At 41.1% G+C, this 15,982-nt stretch overlaps 1 protein-coding gene across 1 annotated transcript in view; it reads left to right on the top strand.

Annotated features, from left to right (window-relative positions):
• Positions 1 to 6,418: 6,418 nt before the first annotated feature.
• NWD2 (NACHT and WD repeat domain containing 2) overlaps positions 6,419 to 15,982 on the top strand; it is a 51,168-nt gene continuing 41,604 nt past the window's right edge. The window contains exon 1 of the mRNA XM_053975901.1: positions 6,419 to 6,569. Coding sequence (XP_053831876.1) covers positions 6,419 to 6,569 — 151 coding nt within the window. The remainder of the gene's footprint in view (positions 6,570 to 15,982) is intronic.

The raw sequence follows: 15,982 nt of genomic DNA, 5'->3' as shown, positions 1-15,982 counted from the left end.
AGTCCTCTTCAACTTGCAGTCTGTTGTCAAGCCAGGGGTCAAGGCAGATTCCCAGGTGGCAGGATTTAGAATAATATAACTGAAACTTGGACGTGGAAATGAAGTTCAGCTGTGCTTACAAAGATACAAACCCAATCAGGTATTAAGCTCTCTCCTTTCCTTGAAATACAAAATAATCTGTGCATTGTACAAGTGCATAATCACATTGCTTGACAGCTCCTGAAAGCTAGGGTTGCTCTTATCCCTCTATATTTGTAAATCATATTCTAGGCTGGAGTCCTCTCCTGTAAAAGTGAAGTGATTTGAAAACCTAACACATATCCCATTACTGCATATTCAAAAGCAAAATAACAAAAGGGAAAATTTTAAAAAAACTTTATGAGATTGTGCAAAGAACACAGAGAAGTTAGCAGAATTTTTTTACAGGCTCACCCACAAGAAAAATGTATTCCTGGATTAAAAATAAAGAAACTCAAACTTGTCCTTGTTTTATGAAACCCAAGTTTAGCATCCTCTTTTGGATTAAGTAATATAGATGTTATAAAGTGTAAGAACATTCCAATGGGCTGTGGTGGGATAATCTGCCTCCCATAAATCTCCTTTTGATGACACAGCGATTGACTAAAGTTGCAAAGTCTAAATGTAGTATGTTTTCCAAATTCTTATTACTTCTGATGAGACTAGATTGTTTCTTTTTTGTGTATTCCATACACATTTCCTTTCTTTCTATTACAGACCTTGATGTGTGGTGAAGGCTGACCTAGCAATGCTTTCAGTGCACTGTGAACCTAAAGCAAACCAATACAGTGTTACCTCAGTCCCCGCAGTCAGCTCACAAATCTCTGCTGCTCCAAGCAGGTTTTTAGCTCCTCTAAAAAGCAGCCGGGCAAAATGACTGACATTCCTAACAGGTTCTCTGTTACAGCTTGTTAACCATATGGTCAGTGATACTGAAGTCTCCATCGAGTCTATTAGCAAAGCCTGATACAGCAACCTATTCACAGCATGGAAGACATCCATCCCAAAAGTCTAGAGGTGTAAGAGCACAATCAGTGGAGCAAAGGAAGGAAACCTTTTCAGCATCCAAAACTGGGTGGAAAATGGAAGCCTACATCAACTAGTGTTAACTGAACCCTGAGATGGCAGTAAAAGGTCCATATAGCAATTCAGTACCCATGCAAGATTTACTAAGATATGTCTTATTTCTTGCAATCAGTTTCTTGACATAAATATAAACTCAGTAAGTCTCAGCAGCTTGTCATTCCTAATTTGCAAGGCTAATAATAACAAGGGGATTTTTAGTGAAGCATGAATTTTGTGAGCTCTCTAGTCTCAGCACATCTGTCCCTGCTCTCCTGCCAATCCAACCATTTTGGCAAAAGTAATACAGCACTGTCAAGGAAAAGGAACAGAGGAGGAGCATATAAAGTTTCTCCACTTAGTTTCAGCAGCAGCAAGTTGAATCAGAGACAAGCACAAATAGATGGGATGTTCAGACAACCATGGCCATGGCTCCTGTAGTAAGGAGCTTGCTCAGCCTCAGCACATCAGCACCTTGAGGCGAATGGTGCCTGGGGAATGCACTGAGTCCTCATTAAGCCGCCAAAAACAGGCACAGAGTCACAGGGTCTCGTTCTTGCTTAGAATGTGATTTTATTGCCTCCTTCTGTCTGTCGCTCTAGGCAACTGCCTTCATCGCCTTCTCGTAAAACTGGGCCAGCTTGCTAGGGAGCAGCAAAGTAACACTCAGCTTTGAGTTACTATTTCACCAGATGATGTAACTCTACACAGGAATCTTTTAATTTCTGCACGAAAGATGAGATGCTGGTCAATTTGCAGACCCTTAAACCTTGATTTTTGACCTGATCTTAAAACTTTGCCTTCCTAGCTCCTGCAAATAGTTACTGGTTGGGATGAAGACAATAGCAAGTTGGCACACGCAGCCCCTAGCAGAACCAGGCTGTAAATATCTGAGGAGAACTGATGGGTATTTTAGGTATGTACCACAGTGCCTGTATTTTAGTGCACGGCAAAACACTTTACTTGAAAGATATAAATAAAACCCCTCAACTATTGTGACCCTGTCACATCACATACTTGGTATAGGTTTTCCAAAAGTGCCAGCTACAGGTATGCCCTCAAACAGAAATACTGAGCCTGTCTCCACTGACAGCAGTGAGACTGAAATTGAACTAGTACCAAGTGCTTTTGCACACCCCATAAAAATATATTGAAGTATTAGAACATATATGAGCAAGAACTTAAATTTATCTTGCAGACAGAATAAGTGTTGCTCATAGTTAAGTCTGCATTACAACACTACCTGTAGCATGTCACTCAGGTTACTTCCCAAGCTCTTCAACATAGTAGAACTGATCTATAATGGTCATTTTTAGACAACTTGACTCAGAAAGCTGGTTCTAATTTGTAAACCCTTATCATGCTGGGTTTAAGCCAAACTACTTGGTGCATTTTTTACTGACCACAATGGATGTGAATCAGGACTACTGAACTGCTCTTCCTACCTTCAGTATCTTACCATTTCCTATGGAATTACTCAAGAAATAAAGCACTACTCTATTTGAGTTACAGCAGGATCAGACCATCAGGAATAACTAGACTTCACTCATGTGTTTTACCAAGGAATTAATTCTGTAGCTCCATTTAACTCAACTTGGAGCAAATAAGCACAGAAGAATAACCAAGAAATGTTATGTTGAAAGGGAAAAAAACATACACCAAGTGCATATGTACAAAGATTCCTGCTACTATGCAGATTTATTGTTTTTCAGGATCAAGCCATGTTTATATGAAGTGATTGCAGAATTACAGATCTGTTTTTACTCCTGTTTGACACAAGGAGACTTCCTGCACTAATTTTAATGACAGACACTGTAGATCTGCTGCAAGTACAATAAAGTCAGGGTGAAGGTTCGAGGACCATGCCTTCAGGCAATGCTCTACCATCTTCCACAGGACAAGAACCTCTGCCCAGGCAGGTTCCACATAACTATTGTGGGGACTCAAATACAGACACTGATTTTAACATATCACTTCTAAATGAACAATTTAAAAAACATGTTATTCATTTTATTCAGTATGAAACAGGGTCATTTTAATGTATGCTTATAACGAACACAGAAGAACCCTAGACATGATTTTTATTTTGGTTTACATAATGGTTTTTGATATTGTTTTAATTTTTTGAATTAACAAAATAAGTATTTTTAATTTGAGAAAAACTACTAACTAATCTCCTGAGTTCACCCAGAGTGCTTTCATACTGATAAAGTCTCAGGTAAAGCAATAAATTAGTTTCTCTGTAATAATTTCTTTATCCTCTCCATTTCGGCCTCACTGTACTTCATTCCTAGCATTTTATATTCACAGGTGCTAAAGCTTAGGACATTGAGCCCCAAACACAAACAGATTGAAGCCGGGCAGCAAAAGAGATTACCACTCTGAGGCATTTCAGCTTGCACAGAGGTGGCAGCTACCGTGACAGGAAGCTGAGTCATGCATAAAGGCAATCCAGTGTACAGATCAAAATAGTAATATAGATCAGCACAGGTTCTGAGCTGCACAGCGGCAGCCTGCAAGCTGCAGGGACTACCTGCTTCATATGCAACACAGCTATGCCTGCCACCAGCACAGCATCAGCCAGGCAACAAACAGACAGGGTGAACAGCTGGAAGTGACACGCCTGGTCCCATTTCATTCAGCCTGGGTTCATGAAACAACATATTCAGTCAAAAGCTGATATTGTTGTCAATGCTGTCAAAGACAAAATTTCAAAAGAATTCAAATTATGCAAACTCAAGTTTTCAACTTAGTAAAGATGACTGCCAAGAAGAGTCTTAATAAACACTGTATTATGGCTGGCACAGTAAAGAGGTAGATCAATGAGCCTCATCTTCCAAACAAGCTGTCTGAGAAAATGATGATAACACTAAGGTAGCAGCAATATGAAAGTGCATCCTTACCAGGAGCTGTTTCCACAAGCAAATTCCTACCTAAGAACTGCTTACTAGTTTATGTGGGAGAAGCAAAGGAGATGGCCCAGCTGAGAGTTAGTCTCAGCAAAGTAGGTAAGATGTAACTCAGCCCACACTGTAAATCCTTTCCTTAGGCACTCATTAACTGTCTGCAGCCTCAAGGAGCTGCTTTTCATCTCAGTATTAGAGAAATTACCTGTTCATGACACCAGCCAGAAAAAGGCACACCTAAGCATATTGGCTACACAAAGGCTAAGGGAAGTGCAGATAAGACCAAAAGTCTTGTAGGCAGTGACATATATGAAGCCTCATTTCCTAGGGAATTGCACCTCATGACTGTCAGATTTTTAAACCGAATTATACCAAAGCTTCAGTCTTGTCTTAAACAGAGCATCAGAGAATCCAGAGAGAAGATAAATATGCATGTTTACCATGACAGGCTTCAAGTGAGATTAGCTCCTTATTGGACACTGCTGAATCCTACAGGAATACATTTGGATTAAAAGTGGGATTTTTCCAATTCCTGGACATTCAGTTCCCAACAGTCCCACAAACCTTCTGCCCAATGCTGACATTTCAATATTCATGGTTGACATATACACTGCATATTTTTCCTTTTTGCACATAAGAACATTCTCTCCTGCCCAGCTATGTTCACAGAATTTAGAGGAATGTTCTTTCTTTGAGAACTAATATCTGAAAATATACACCTCTGTTTCATTTGTTTGCACTCAGCCCAAAATTTATGGGGTGCAGAACTAACAATGCAACAGCAAGTAAACAGAACCAAATTTACTCCCTTATACTCACATGCAAATACATGTGGGATGCAATTCTACACAAGCCATTTTTCTTTAAGAAATCAGGATTTTTTTAGCAAATCTGCTCATCAGTACTTAAGAAACCCATCTGGCTGTCACTTTCGTTTCTGAAACAGTGTTGAGTAGTTTGCTTTCGCCTACTTTAGTAGCATTGCCTCCGCGAAAGCCAGCTCAGGCTCCCCTACTGCTGCCATAGCGGGCAACTCGTCCGGCCGGGACCACGACAGCGCAAGGGGTAACGCAACCGAGTACACGTCTTAAATACTGCGTTTAAAAACATAATAAGACTGTTTCGTGTACATTGTGCATACTGTATTATATATCTGGAAATAGACAAATCAGCTTTGTATCAGTTACAGCACATAAAATGTATAAATACCACCCGCGTTAAAGACTTTTGTCTCCAGCCTTTCAAACACGGACAAACACCTGCAGAGTGTTTGAAAAATCCCTCTGTCGAAGTCTCCATCCTCCCCACTAGAAGGGATTCCCACAGCCAACAGACCCATCGGGCTGTCTGCAGCCCCGTATCCACCCCCTCCCTTGCCCCCCCAGCCCCTCCTCTCCGCCGTGCTGCCATGTCCCTGCCTGCCCGCCCCTCCCGGGGAGGTTTCTAAACTCCGCGGCTCGCCCACAGCCCACCGCCCGCTGGGGCTGGGGCCGCCGCTCCGCTCCGCACCGCCCCGCGCCGCCGCCCTCCAGCGGGGACCGGCCCGCCGCCCACGCCCGCCCCCGCGCTCGGCGGAGCCGCGGCCCGACCCCGCCGCCCTCCTGAATATTTTATCGGCGCTGCCCAACGGGATGCCCCGCCACTGACTGCTGCAAAGGGACCGCATCCCACCGGCGGCGCGTCTCGTTGCTTCCTGTCTCTTTCATTCTTCAAACCGCAGCTTTTCATTTATTCCGATAAATAAATAACTGATTAAAAACAAAGGAAAGAAAAAAGCAGCAAGAGCATCTCTCTTTTGTATCTGAGCAGGCGGAACTCCTGTGCAGATTACGGAACACAACACAAGAAGGGCTCTGAACTCTTCCGACTCCAAAGGATGAGCCGGCAGCAGTTTTCCTATAAAAATCCGATCCCGGGGCTGTGACACGCTCGGAGGAGCGAAGGCGCCGTCAGCCTCACCGCAGGCGTCTCCGCTTTGGACACCGCAAACCCTCGCTGGCGGAGGGGGAACCAGAGCGACTCGCCGGCCAGACCGCGCTCCCGGCGCGCAGCCTCCCGCCGCCCTCCGCGGTGGCCGTGGCCGGCCGGGCGGCGCTGGGGGTCCGGCTGCCGCCGCGGGGCCGCCGTCGCGCCGCAGCCCCCGCCGCGCCCGGCACCGCTCCGCCGCAAACTTTTCTGCCCGCGCCCTCTTCGCCGCCGGCCGCCGCAAGGGAGCGGCGCGGGGGCGGCCGGCGCATCGTCTCCTCGCTCCCCTCGCGCTCCGGCGCCGGGCGGCGGCCACAGCCCCAGCCGCACCGCCGCCGCGGAGGCGGGCGGCGGCCCCGGGCAGCCCGAGCGTCCGTATGGCCGCTGCCCTTCAGCCGGTGGCGAGAGCTGCTGGCGCCGCCGCGGCGCTCCGGGGGCTGCTCTGAGCCGGCGGCTCGCCCTGCGGGATGTGGCCGGCCGGGGCGGGCGGCAGGGTGCCCTGCCCGCGGGACGCGGCGCTGCGGCGGGCGGCGTTCTCCGGCAACCTCTCTGCGCTGCCGTCCCACCTGGTGCCGAGCGGCAGGAGCGTCCGCGTCTTCATCAGCGCCAACCCCGAAGGTAACCGCGGCTGCCGCGCCCGCCCCGCAGCTCCCCCTGCCGCCCGCAGCGCCCGCGCCGCTCCCCGGCCCCGCTCCGCCGCCGCTGCTCCCGGGCACCCCCGCTCAAGGGGCCGGGAGCGGCTCCTGCCCCTCTCCGCAGCGGACGACCGGGGCCCCTCCGTCCGTCCGGGCGCGGTGGGGCGCCGGGCCGGGCCGGGGGGCGTGGGGCGCGGGGCGAGGCGGCAGCGGAGTTGTGGGGTGGGCTTTGCTGGGTGTGCGTGTACGAGCTCGGAGGGGGGTTCGGAGGCACCGGAGTACGTCGCTCCTTAAGTTTTATGTTTGTAAATTACACCCCTGAAAGGCACCGGGGCGCGGGGCATCCTCTCATTTTTGCGCTGTCGGAGCTGCAGGGCACGCGGGGATCTGGAGACACGGAAACGGGCTGCCTTCTAGCGATGGGGAGGCTTTTCGGGGGGGATGTTTTGAAGGGCTCTCCTGGGGGGTCTGGTTAATAAGAGTTTCCGGTAGATTAATAGCACAATGAAAGCAGGTCTTAGCCGGCTGTGGGTACAGCTAAGGTGATCCTTTGATCCCGGCTGTACTCTGCTTCCAAGGAAGCATGCCTTGAAACCTGCAGTTTTAGCTTAATAAAGTCGTGGTCGTATACCCAGTATCTGAATTAATTAGGCATCCTGCTGTTTAAAGCCTATTTTTAAAATTACCCTTTGATGCGAGGAATTTGCATACATTCAGGAGGTGTCATTCCCACTTGTAAGATAGGAGTTGCTGAAGCATATTCCCACTTGAAGCACGGAAATAATAAATTAAGCGTTCACACTTATGACGTTACTTGTCTGTAAAAAAATGAGCCCACTGTATTCACAATTATCTTTCACACCACCACCCACCACCTTCCCCCCAACACTTCTAATTCAACAATACTGTCACCTTTTGTGCAAACATCAGAGATCTGAAAATCATGCCTGAAACGACAAAATAGTTTGAACTTTGAAGTGAAAATTATCTTGGCACAAATACTTATGGGAGTATGAGAAATAGTGCTCACAAGCAAAAAAAAAAAAAACTGGGAGTAGTGCTTGCTGCTTTGAAGAACTCCCACACCTCTAGCACTTCTTACTTGCTTTCAACACAAGGAAACTCTCTGGTCTCATATTCAATATTCCTGTTTGTTTAAAAAGATGACCTTCTTTAAGGAGGGCGTGAAAATGTTTGCAGTTTTTTGCTGCAATCCAAGCAAAGAGAAATGAAAATAGTGATAATTGAAAAAAAAAAAATCCATTTGGCTCTGAAAGAAAATTACAGTGGATTTTTAGAAAAACTGAAATTCTGAAAGAAAATTACTATGGATCATTAGAAATGGATTTCTGCCAGCATTGCCTTAACTGGGAAGCTGCTGATGCCTCTGCATTTGATGTGGATGGCATTTAGGGTAGCTTGTTATGTTAGCTAGTTATTTGCTAAAATAGAAAACCTACTAAACTCATTCTGAAAGTTGAGCTTTAAAGCCATATATATCCATTTCCAGGATTTTACCCTGGAATTGTAATTTGAAAATATCAGCTTTAAAAAAAATCCCAACACTGAAAGAAAGCAATTCAAACATTTTAGGATTATTTACATTATCTTTCTTGTAGTCTCACATGGTCACAATGATTAACACTCCTCATGCCAAATATTTTATCTCTGACATTGCTCCTGCTTTTAAAAATTATTTTAAAATTTAAAAATTTCAGAGCAGCTACAGGTTTTGTTTACGAACATTTAAGGACTCTCAATGACAAGAAACAACCATTACTATTTATTGGTGATAGCACTATTGTTGAAGTATGACTTTTGAAAAAGGGAACATAGATAAACAAGAAATTAGCCTATAATGAGGTTTAGACATCATCTAGTAAAGCACTTTGAAATAGAACTGTTGTTGGTAAAACACTTGAAAAAGTTCACTGTGCAAAAATTCTGGATTAAAAGGTTGAAGTATTCCTACTCAGTAAACCTTTTAACACATTCAACTGCAATTTATATTTGCATGACTAAGGCCTCCCTTGTTAATTTTCAGCATATCACTATAGTTTATACCCATTCTTCTTGATGCAGAGCATTACTGAGAAGGGCAGTGACCCCCCAGACTCACAGAGGTAGACTTGAGCTGTGGTGTCAGAGAAGCATATGGATTAATCCTGCTAGCAGTCACAAGAAAAAATTATCTACCACTGAAAGTGTATAAACCTAAAAGAAGTTTTCTTGAATTACATTTAGTGAGTGTGTAGGGGAAAACTCTGGTAATCAGTGTTCAATCTGTTCTTTATAAACATACTTCAGTATGACTGAAATTAATTATGTTTTTATTATGCAAGTATGAAAGTGATTATTTGAAAAATTTCTTAACTAGAAGTCCCTAAAAAGAACAACTGGAGACAGTGAGCATGGTAGTAGGAGTAAGATTGCTTCATTTTGCAGTTTTGTTTTCTAGAGGAAATCTTGTAGGTAAATGAAACTGTATTTTTCCCTAGTAGTTAGCAGGATTGTCTTGCTCAAGTTCTTGATATCAATTAATCCATCTTCATATCACTGAAAATGACCAGATCTTTAGAAACATGGAAGTTGTTCTATTATTTGAATACAAATAAATCTGTTTTCACATTTCAGTAGACATAAGCAATCAGAAATATTTTGAATATGCATTTAAATAGGCATTTTGGCTAAGATAGGTTGAAGATCTTTATTGGGTTTGGTTTTCTCAAGGTATTTTCATTACTTCAAAGTGATAAGAAAAGTAAGTAATTTTTGCCTGATTGTAATGACTGCTTTACTGTTCCATGTAGCAATCTGTGCACTGTTAACAGCATGTCAGTTAATGACAGTTTCTCTGCTACTCAGTGGTGCTTGTGTAGATGCCTGCCATTATCATACAGTTCATGTGAAAAACAAGAGGTATAAACTCCCATATGATTCCATTACATGAAACTGTGGCATCAGCCCTATATAGGTTCAGAACAGTCCAATGATTCTTGTCACTGCTTCAAACAGAAAATCATTTGTGTTGCGAAGTTGGCTGTTTCAAGAAGTTACGTGGTGGTGTAAGGAAGTATTATGAGCTCTCGTTGAAACTGGTTCCTAAAATGGAGTTAGGAATTTGTCTTGAGAATGAAATCTGCTGAATTGAAACAAGCAGTCAAAACTCTGAACATTTTAAATCCTATTGATTCTTCTGAAAGTGGGGAAATCAGCCCTTTGCTAGTTTGACTTAAAGTCTTGTTATTGTTTCAATTGGTTAAGACATGGATAATTTTTTTACTCTGAGCTCTTGGAGTTTGAGTTGTGAAGATGCCTTAGTAATCAGTAGAAACAAATTAATGCACTGACAAGGGATATGTATAAAACCAAATCCTACACACAGGTGGTTCTACTGCAGACAGGATGTTAATACCTTTATATAGAACCTGAGTGTGTCCTAGCACAGGTGGTGTTAGCCAGCCTGATCTCGAAGTGTAAACACGGTTGCACCTAGCACTTCACATGGTAAGGATGATCCCTTTCCCAGCCACTCTTTCATCTACATACTGCACTCTCCTTTGAGCCTTAGAGCAGCACCCTTGCATACTTCCTAAGTTCCAGCACTGGATTGCTGGACAGTTAATAGTTTTTAGCCATTTTTAGCCTATTAATATCCTCTGTTGTACAAACAAACAACTTAGATGAGATCATGAACAAGCTTTGTTTTAACAGTCCTGTTTAATTCCTCATGGTTTCTGTCTCCAGTACCCACTCTTTAAAACTATTAAACCAACTACTAGTTTTGATATGATTAACAATTTTAAGTATGAAGTCCTATGCATACATGCAGAAATATAAAATTAAGATCTTATTCTATTAGAAGATACCACCGATATTACCACCACTTTAATGATTTCATTGTACAAGCACAGTATAAAACCAACCTGTACAGCTGGAGCTTCACCAGCTTCCCCATGAATTGCCAGAGTGAGGTTTCCTTGTCTTAGGCTATTGAATGACTTTGAGTTTTCTTGATATACTATTCAGTTTTTCACCTTAGTTCATTTCCATTGACATGCATCATCCAGAACATTGTATTAATTTGGACAACACTCAGTTGTAGTATGGTTGGTTCAATGTCAAATTTACTTATATTCTCATGATATGTAAAGCAAAATTGCCACCAGCAGTTAGTTTTGTTAACTAGAGAAGAATTAAACGATGACTGTAGAAACAGGTCTTACCAGTGTTTTCATTTGGACCTGTTGTTGTAGGCTACTTTGCAGGAATTACATGTGTTTTTATCTATGTTTATGTACATGTGAAAGAAAAAAAAGTCATGTGAATTTGTAGTTTAGAACATGATGGTAGATAAAACAGATGAAGAATTATGATTGCTTTATTTACAAAGTTATTGCTATATGTGATAAGAGAAAAGCATAATCTGGCATTCTTAGCATGTTCAAGGTCTGTTATATTATTTTTACTGGAAATACTGTTTTCCTTAAGGAACATCTAATTGAAGAAATGTTAAAGTGGAAAGATAGTCAAAAGCCAGAATAATGCTTTGTTAATGATGGTCCATTCTGACCAGTCCCAAAGTACCATATGGTGTCCCTACTTGGATACGTTACATGAAGATCTTTTTATAAAGACAATTTTATATAATCTGAGTGGAATTTATTCCTTAGCTAAAGAAAACCACAGATGTTCAAGTGTATGAAATTGCAAAGGAGGTGTTGCGGAGATGTGGAGACAAATAACTCCAGGACTTTTTTTGTGCTAAGTGTTAGTTCTGGTTACCTAATTTTGTACCTATTTATGGTTTTGTGTGACGCACATCACTGTAGTGTTTAAGAGTCAAAAACCAAGCTACCACTTGAGGGGAGTTCAGTAGTTTTAAAGTATCTCAGAGTCTGGGGGAGAAAAATCATTAAAGTACCCAGGTTTGGTGTAAACCTTGACTTGAAATATGTCTTATTTCAGGAGGTCCAGAGGTTAGAGATACCAACAGTTTATAAAGTTGGAAAGCAACCTGTCATTTTGAGTACTTGTGCTTCTATAATTTTGTCTTTTCTCTTGTGCTATGAAACAACTTCATTGTTGGGGTGGTTGAACAAAAAGCAAGATCTGACTTTCCTTGAGACTGTATGACCAAGTCTTATGTAGGCTTTAACTTTTTTTGCAAGGCAGAACCAGCCAGTACAAGATGGTTTTTTGCTAAGTAGATCCTCAAGCCTTTGTTGCTGTTATTCCGTCACACAGATAAACTTGAAAAACTGTAATAATCTGACTATCTGTATGAAAAGAACTGCTCTTCATGTCCTCCTCTTCTTCATGTGGGTTGTCTGCTTATGTAGCCTGTGGACTGGGCTAAGGATTTCCTCGAAATGTACCAAATATGCAAATGGAAACACTGAGAACTTCTGTTTAATTTTCCACAAAATTTTCATTCATGTACTCAAAAGGTAGGATGTGCATTTGGCAACAATACTATAATCAAGAGGTGTTGGGTGGGGGTATTTTAGTAAAAGAGCAAGCTGTATAATTTGTTGAGTTTGTGGCTTCTTCTTGCTATTCAGAAATAAGCAAAGTTACCTGAAACTCAGTCATCTTCCTGGTGGCAACACCTGGAGTTATCAGCTTCAAATGGATTAGGTATTTACACTATCTACTTAAAGTTTTTGACCATATGTCCATTATTTTTGATATTAAAAATATTAAAATTGTAATTTTATGTATCTATAGTTGTCTATACACACATATGCACACATATACATAAATTATGTAAATTACTCTAAACTGCATAGGATGGTGTAAATGGATGTGTGACACTCAAGTCACACTGTCATACACTATATTCAAACTTGCTGGGAGTGCTCAGTTATCTTGTGAGAACTGAGTATGTTCAAAGGGTATCACTCAAGGTTGTATTTCTAGCAATACTGAAGAGCTGCCTAGATTCTGCTGAATGCTGTTGTAAAAGTGAAGGCTTTACAGTGGAGTATCACTGTTTTTCATAGCATTGAAGAAATAATATTAAAGCAGAACTTACCTACAATTTCTTTTTTTTTTTTTTCTTTCTAACTTGGCAAATATTGCTTTATTTCTTCAGATGTATTTGCATGCAAGACTGTGCCTCGTTCTTAGGGACAGTGGCTTTCTTTCAGTGATGAAGGGGAGCTTCTGGACTCTTGACACAGTTTCTAAGTACAGTGAGGGACAATGACACAAGTGTGTAAATTTCATGTGATATTAATTTCTCAAATAATGTATTAGATGAGGAACAGCAGTGGTGTTGAATTGGGTCTTTGTTGTGAATTGCTCCCTCAGCAAGGAGACCTTTAAATGAGAGACAGCGTCAAGCAGGTAGAATCCCAGAGCCTTCCCCAATCAAGAGAGAGGAGCTTCTTTTCTGCCTGCTCAAGGGCAGTGGGATGACCTCTCAGCTGAGCAGCAGTCTGCTAGGCAGCAAGCTGAAGAGGATTTCCAAGGCTGTGTTTCAAGGAGGCCACGTGTATTCTGTAGTGGGATTTGTGTAATCACGTAAGAGCAGTGTAGTACAAAAGGTACATAACTGCATAACTTGGCATCCTATCTCTAAGCTTATGGAGCAAAATAATTCCTCTTAAGAAACTTGCATACAATGACCGTGTGGCCATGTGTCCACAGATTTTTGAACACGCAAGAGAAAATCCTACATTAGGCTTTAAGTTTTGTTTGGACAATTTTAAAATATATGTCACATAAAGAAAGCTTCAAGGAGTTAGTAAACTTCTAATTCAAGATATGAGGGCAGTGCCCAAGTGGTAATCTTTTCATCTAAAACAAATGAAATTTCTTTGAATTTAGCAGCTGAAAGAGTATTTTGTGATGTGATATCCTTTCAGGCTGCAGTAATAATACATTAGTAGTATCTACCTACAGTAATTTAAGGTTTTAATATATCGAAGGTGGTAGGTATAAATAGAATATCATAAATAGTCATGTGCATGTATTACAAAGAAATCTGGCAGATTTAAATATAGGCAGCACTGTTCAAGAAAACTGCTTTAGCCCTTTTCTGGAATTTTAATTAAATAAGGATAATAATAGATAGAATTAGAGAACACAATTTAATAATGGTTGTGTCAGTGCTCCTCTAAAATAAGGCCTAACACTACTCTTATTAATATAGAGTTTGTATCAGAGAGAAGTTTTTACTTACAAAATCTGTAGTGAAAAGGGGAGTAGGGCTAAATCACAATAGCTGAAAACAAGCAGTGTAGCAGAGTCAGTAGTAAGAAGGCCCAAAGTGAAGCATGCCGTGCTGTGCTGGCTAAGGAGGACATGTGCCAAATGCAACTTTTGTAAGCCACCTCACCACCACGATAATTAAATGGCTCCATCTATCTTTGATCTGGTCTTTAGCTCCTTCTATCACCACCTGTTATTGCCCTCTGTTGGAGATGGGACACTGGGCTGGGCAGACCTTAGGCCTGAGCAACTATTCTTGTGCAGAATATGCATCTAGAGAAAAATGTCACTTTTAGAGACTAGATTTATCAGTGTGTTCAAAATACACTTCCTGCCAGAAACTGGAAAGACTAGAAAATGTCAGGACTTCCACACTGAACTTAATCCAGAGTCATGCTGTTGTATGTATCAATGATTGGGACCGATAGCATAGCTAAACAGGTCAGATTTCAAACTGTCAGAGTTTGACAAATACTCTTGTTCAGCCTGCTCTTAGCATTTCCTGGGGTGGACAAGTTGCAGTCTTCAGTATAGTAACACTCCTCTGTGGTATGATTAAACCCTTGAAAATATTTATTAATAGAGCCCATTTCACCCTACTAGCAATTGAGCACCTTCACGGCCTCATCTAGGCTTTATGAATCTCCAAACTGAAACAGGTGCTGAGATAGTTATTATAGTATATGCATGATACATAGCAATGTTATTTGTGAAATTCTTATTTTATCTCTAACTAGGAATGTTTTACAAAACATTGAGATGAAAGGAGAATTCATGACTAAGAGCCCTATCTGGACAGCTTTAGTTTCAGAGTTTAAGTTAAGTTTAAAATATTAGATTAAGATTACTTTTAAATTATTCAGAACCAATGAGTAACCACGTAGATTAAATACTTTTAGATGAGAGGAGTTATCCATACTTGCAGAGTTAAGCAAATCAGCTGTTACATACAAGATAAACAAGAAATAAATGCAGTAAGATCAGGCTTAGTGAGTTAGACCAGAGGAACCCAATACTCCTCTCTGACCCTGGCAATTTCAGATGTATGATGAAAGAATAATAAATCATGACAGGGACAAAATGATGAAGGTGGTTTCTTCGTGCTTAATAACCTGTGAGGCCCTTTGCTTCCATGAATTTGTCTAGTTGCTTTACTAATTATTCAATAGTCTTGGTAGTTGTAACAACCTTTCCAAATCTTGAGATGGATTATTACCCAGTAGAATGCCTAGTCCTGCTAACTTTATTGGGAATTTTTTTATGAACAAGACGTGCACATTCACCCAAAGAAGAGATCTCAAAAAACAAAGGTGAGATTATCTGTGGAGAAAGGGTACCTAGAAGCAGATCTCCCTAAGAGAGTAACTTTATCCAAAATCATCATTGTAATGATCCATTTTTGTCTATCTGTACATAGAAAGAGAGGTTAGCTGTGAAGACCTAGGTATCCAAATGTCTTTATTCCTACAGAGTTATTAAAATGGAGCCATAATAAGAAATAAATAAGGAAATGACAGCATTCAACAATCTAAGGAGCATAAGGTATGAAGTCTGATCCAAAGGACTGTTATACAGGACTCTAAGGGTTACTATCAAGAATTTTCCACACATAACTATGCCATCATGACACATCTAGAGGATCTTGCTTTACTCTCATAATTAAACATAAATCTTGTATGATCACTTTATAAGTGTTTTTTTTTAATTCAGGAGTTAATATTTTTATTTTTCCATACCTATTGCTGTGTAATAAATTCTACAAATTCTATAAAAGGAGATCAAAAGAAAAATATTTTCTTCCTTGATAATTCTCCTGGTGGCTAGATTCACAGCCTGTACTGTTCTGGCAAGACAAAGTTCTGAAGAAAATTTCTATTTTTCACTCTATAATATTTCTGATAGCTCAGCTATCAGTGAGCAGTAAATGTTGATCTTTTTAGGAGTGCTTGCTAGAAAATACTTGGAAAATTATAGAATCATATTATTATTTGATAATGGTCTTGTTTTATCTATATATGTGTTGTATTACATTTTAAAGTGATGAAGAATTATGCAGTGCTCTTGAAACAAGTTATTGAAGCATTTCTGTTTGTGTGATCCCTAATTTGGTACATCAAAACACTAGCAAAATTTGGATTGTGATTTACTTTGAAATGCCAGTCATTGCTGACATGGGAT

Source organism: Vidua macroura, chromosome 4 (assembly GCF_024509145.1).
Source record: "Vidua macroura isolate BioBank_ID:100142 chromosome 4, ASM2450914v1, whole genome shotgun sequence".
In the NCBI taxonomy this organism is placed as follows: domain Eukaryota; kingdom Metazoa; phylum Chordata; class Aves; order Passeriformes; family Viduidae; genus Vidua; species Vidua macroura.
Note: the sequence above shows the minus strand (reverse complement) of the source record. Positions and strands in the feature narration are given on the sequence as shown.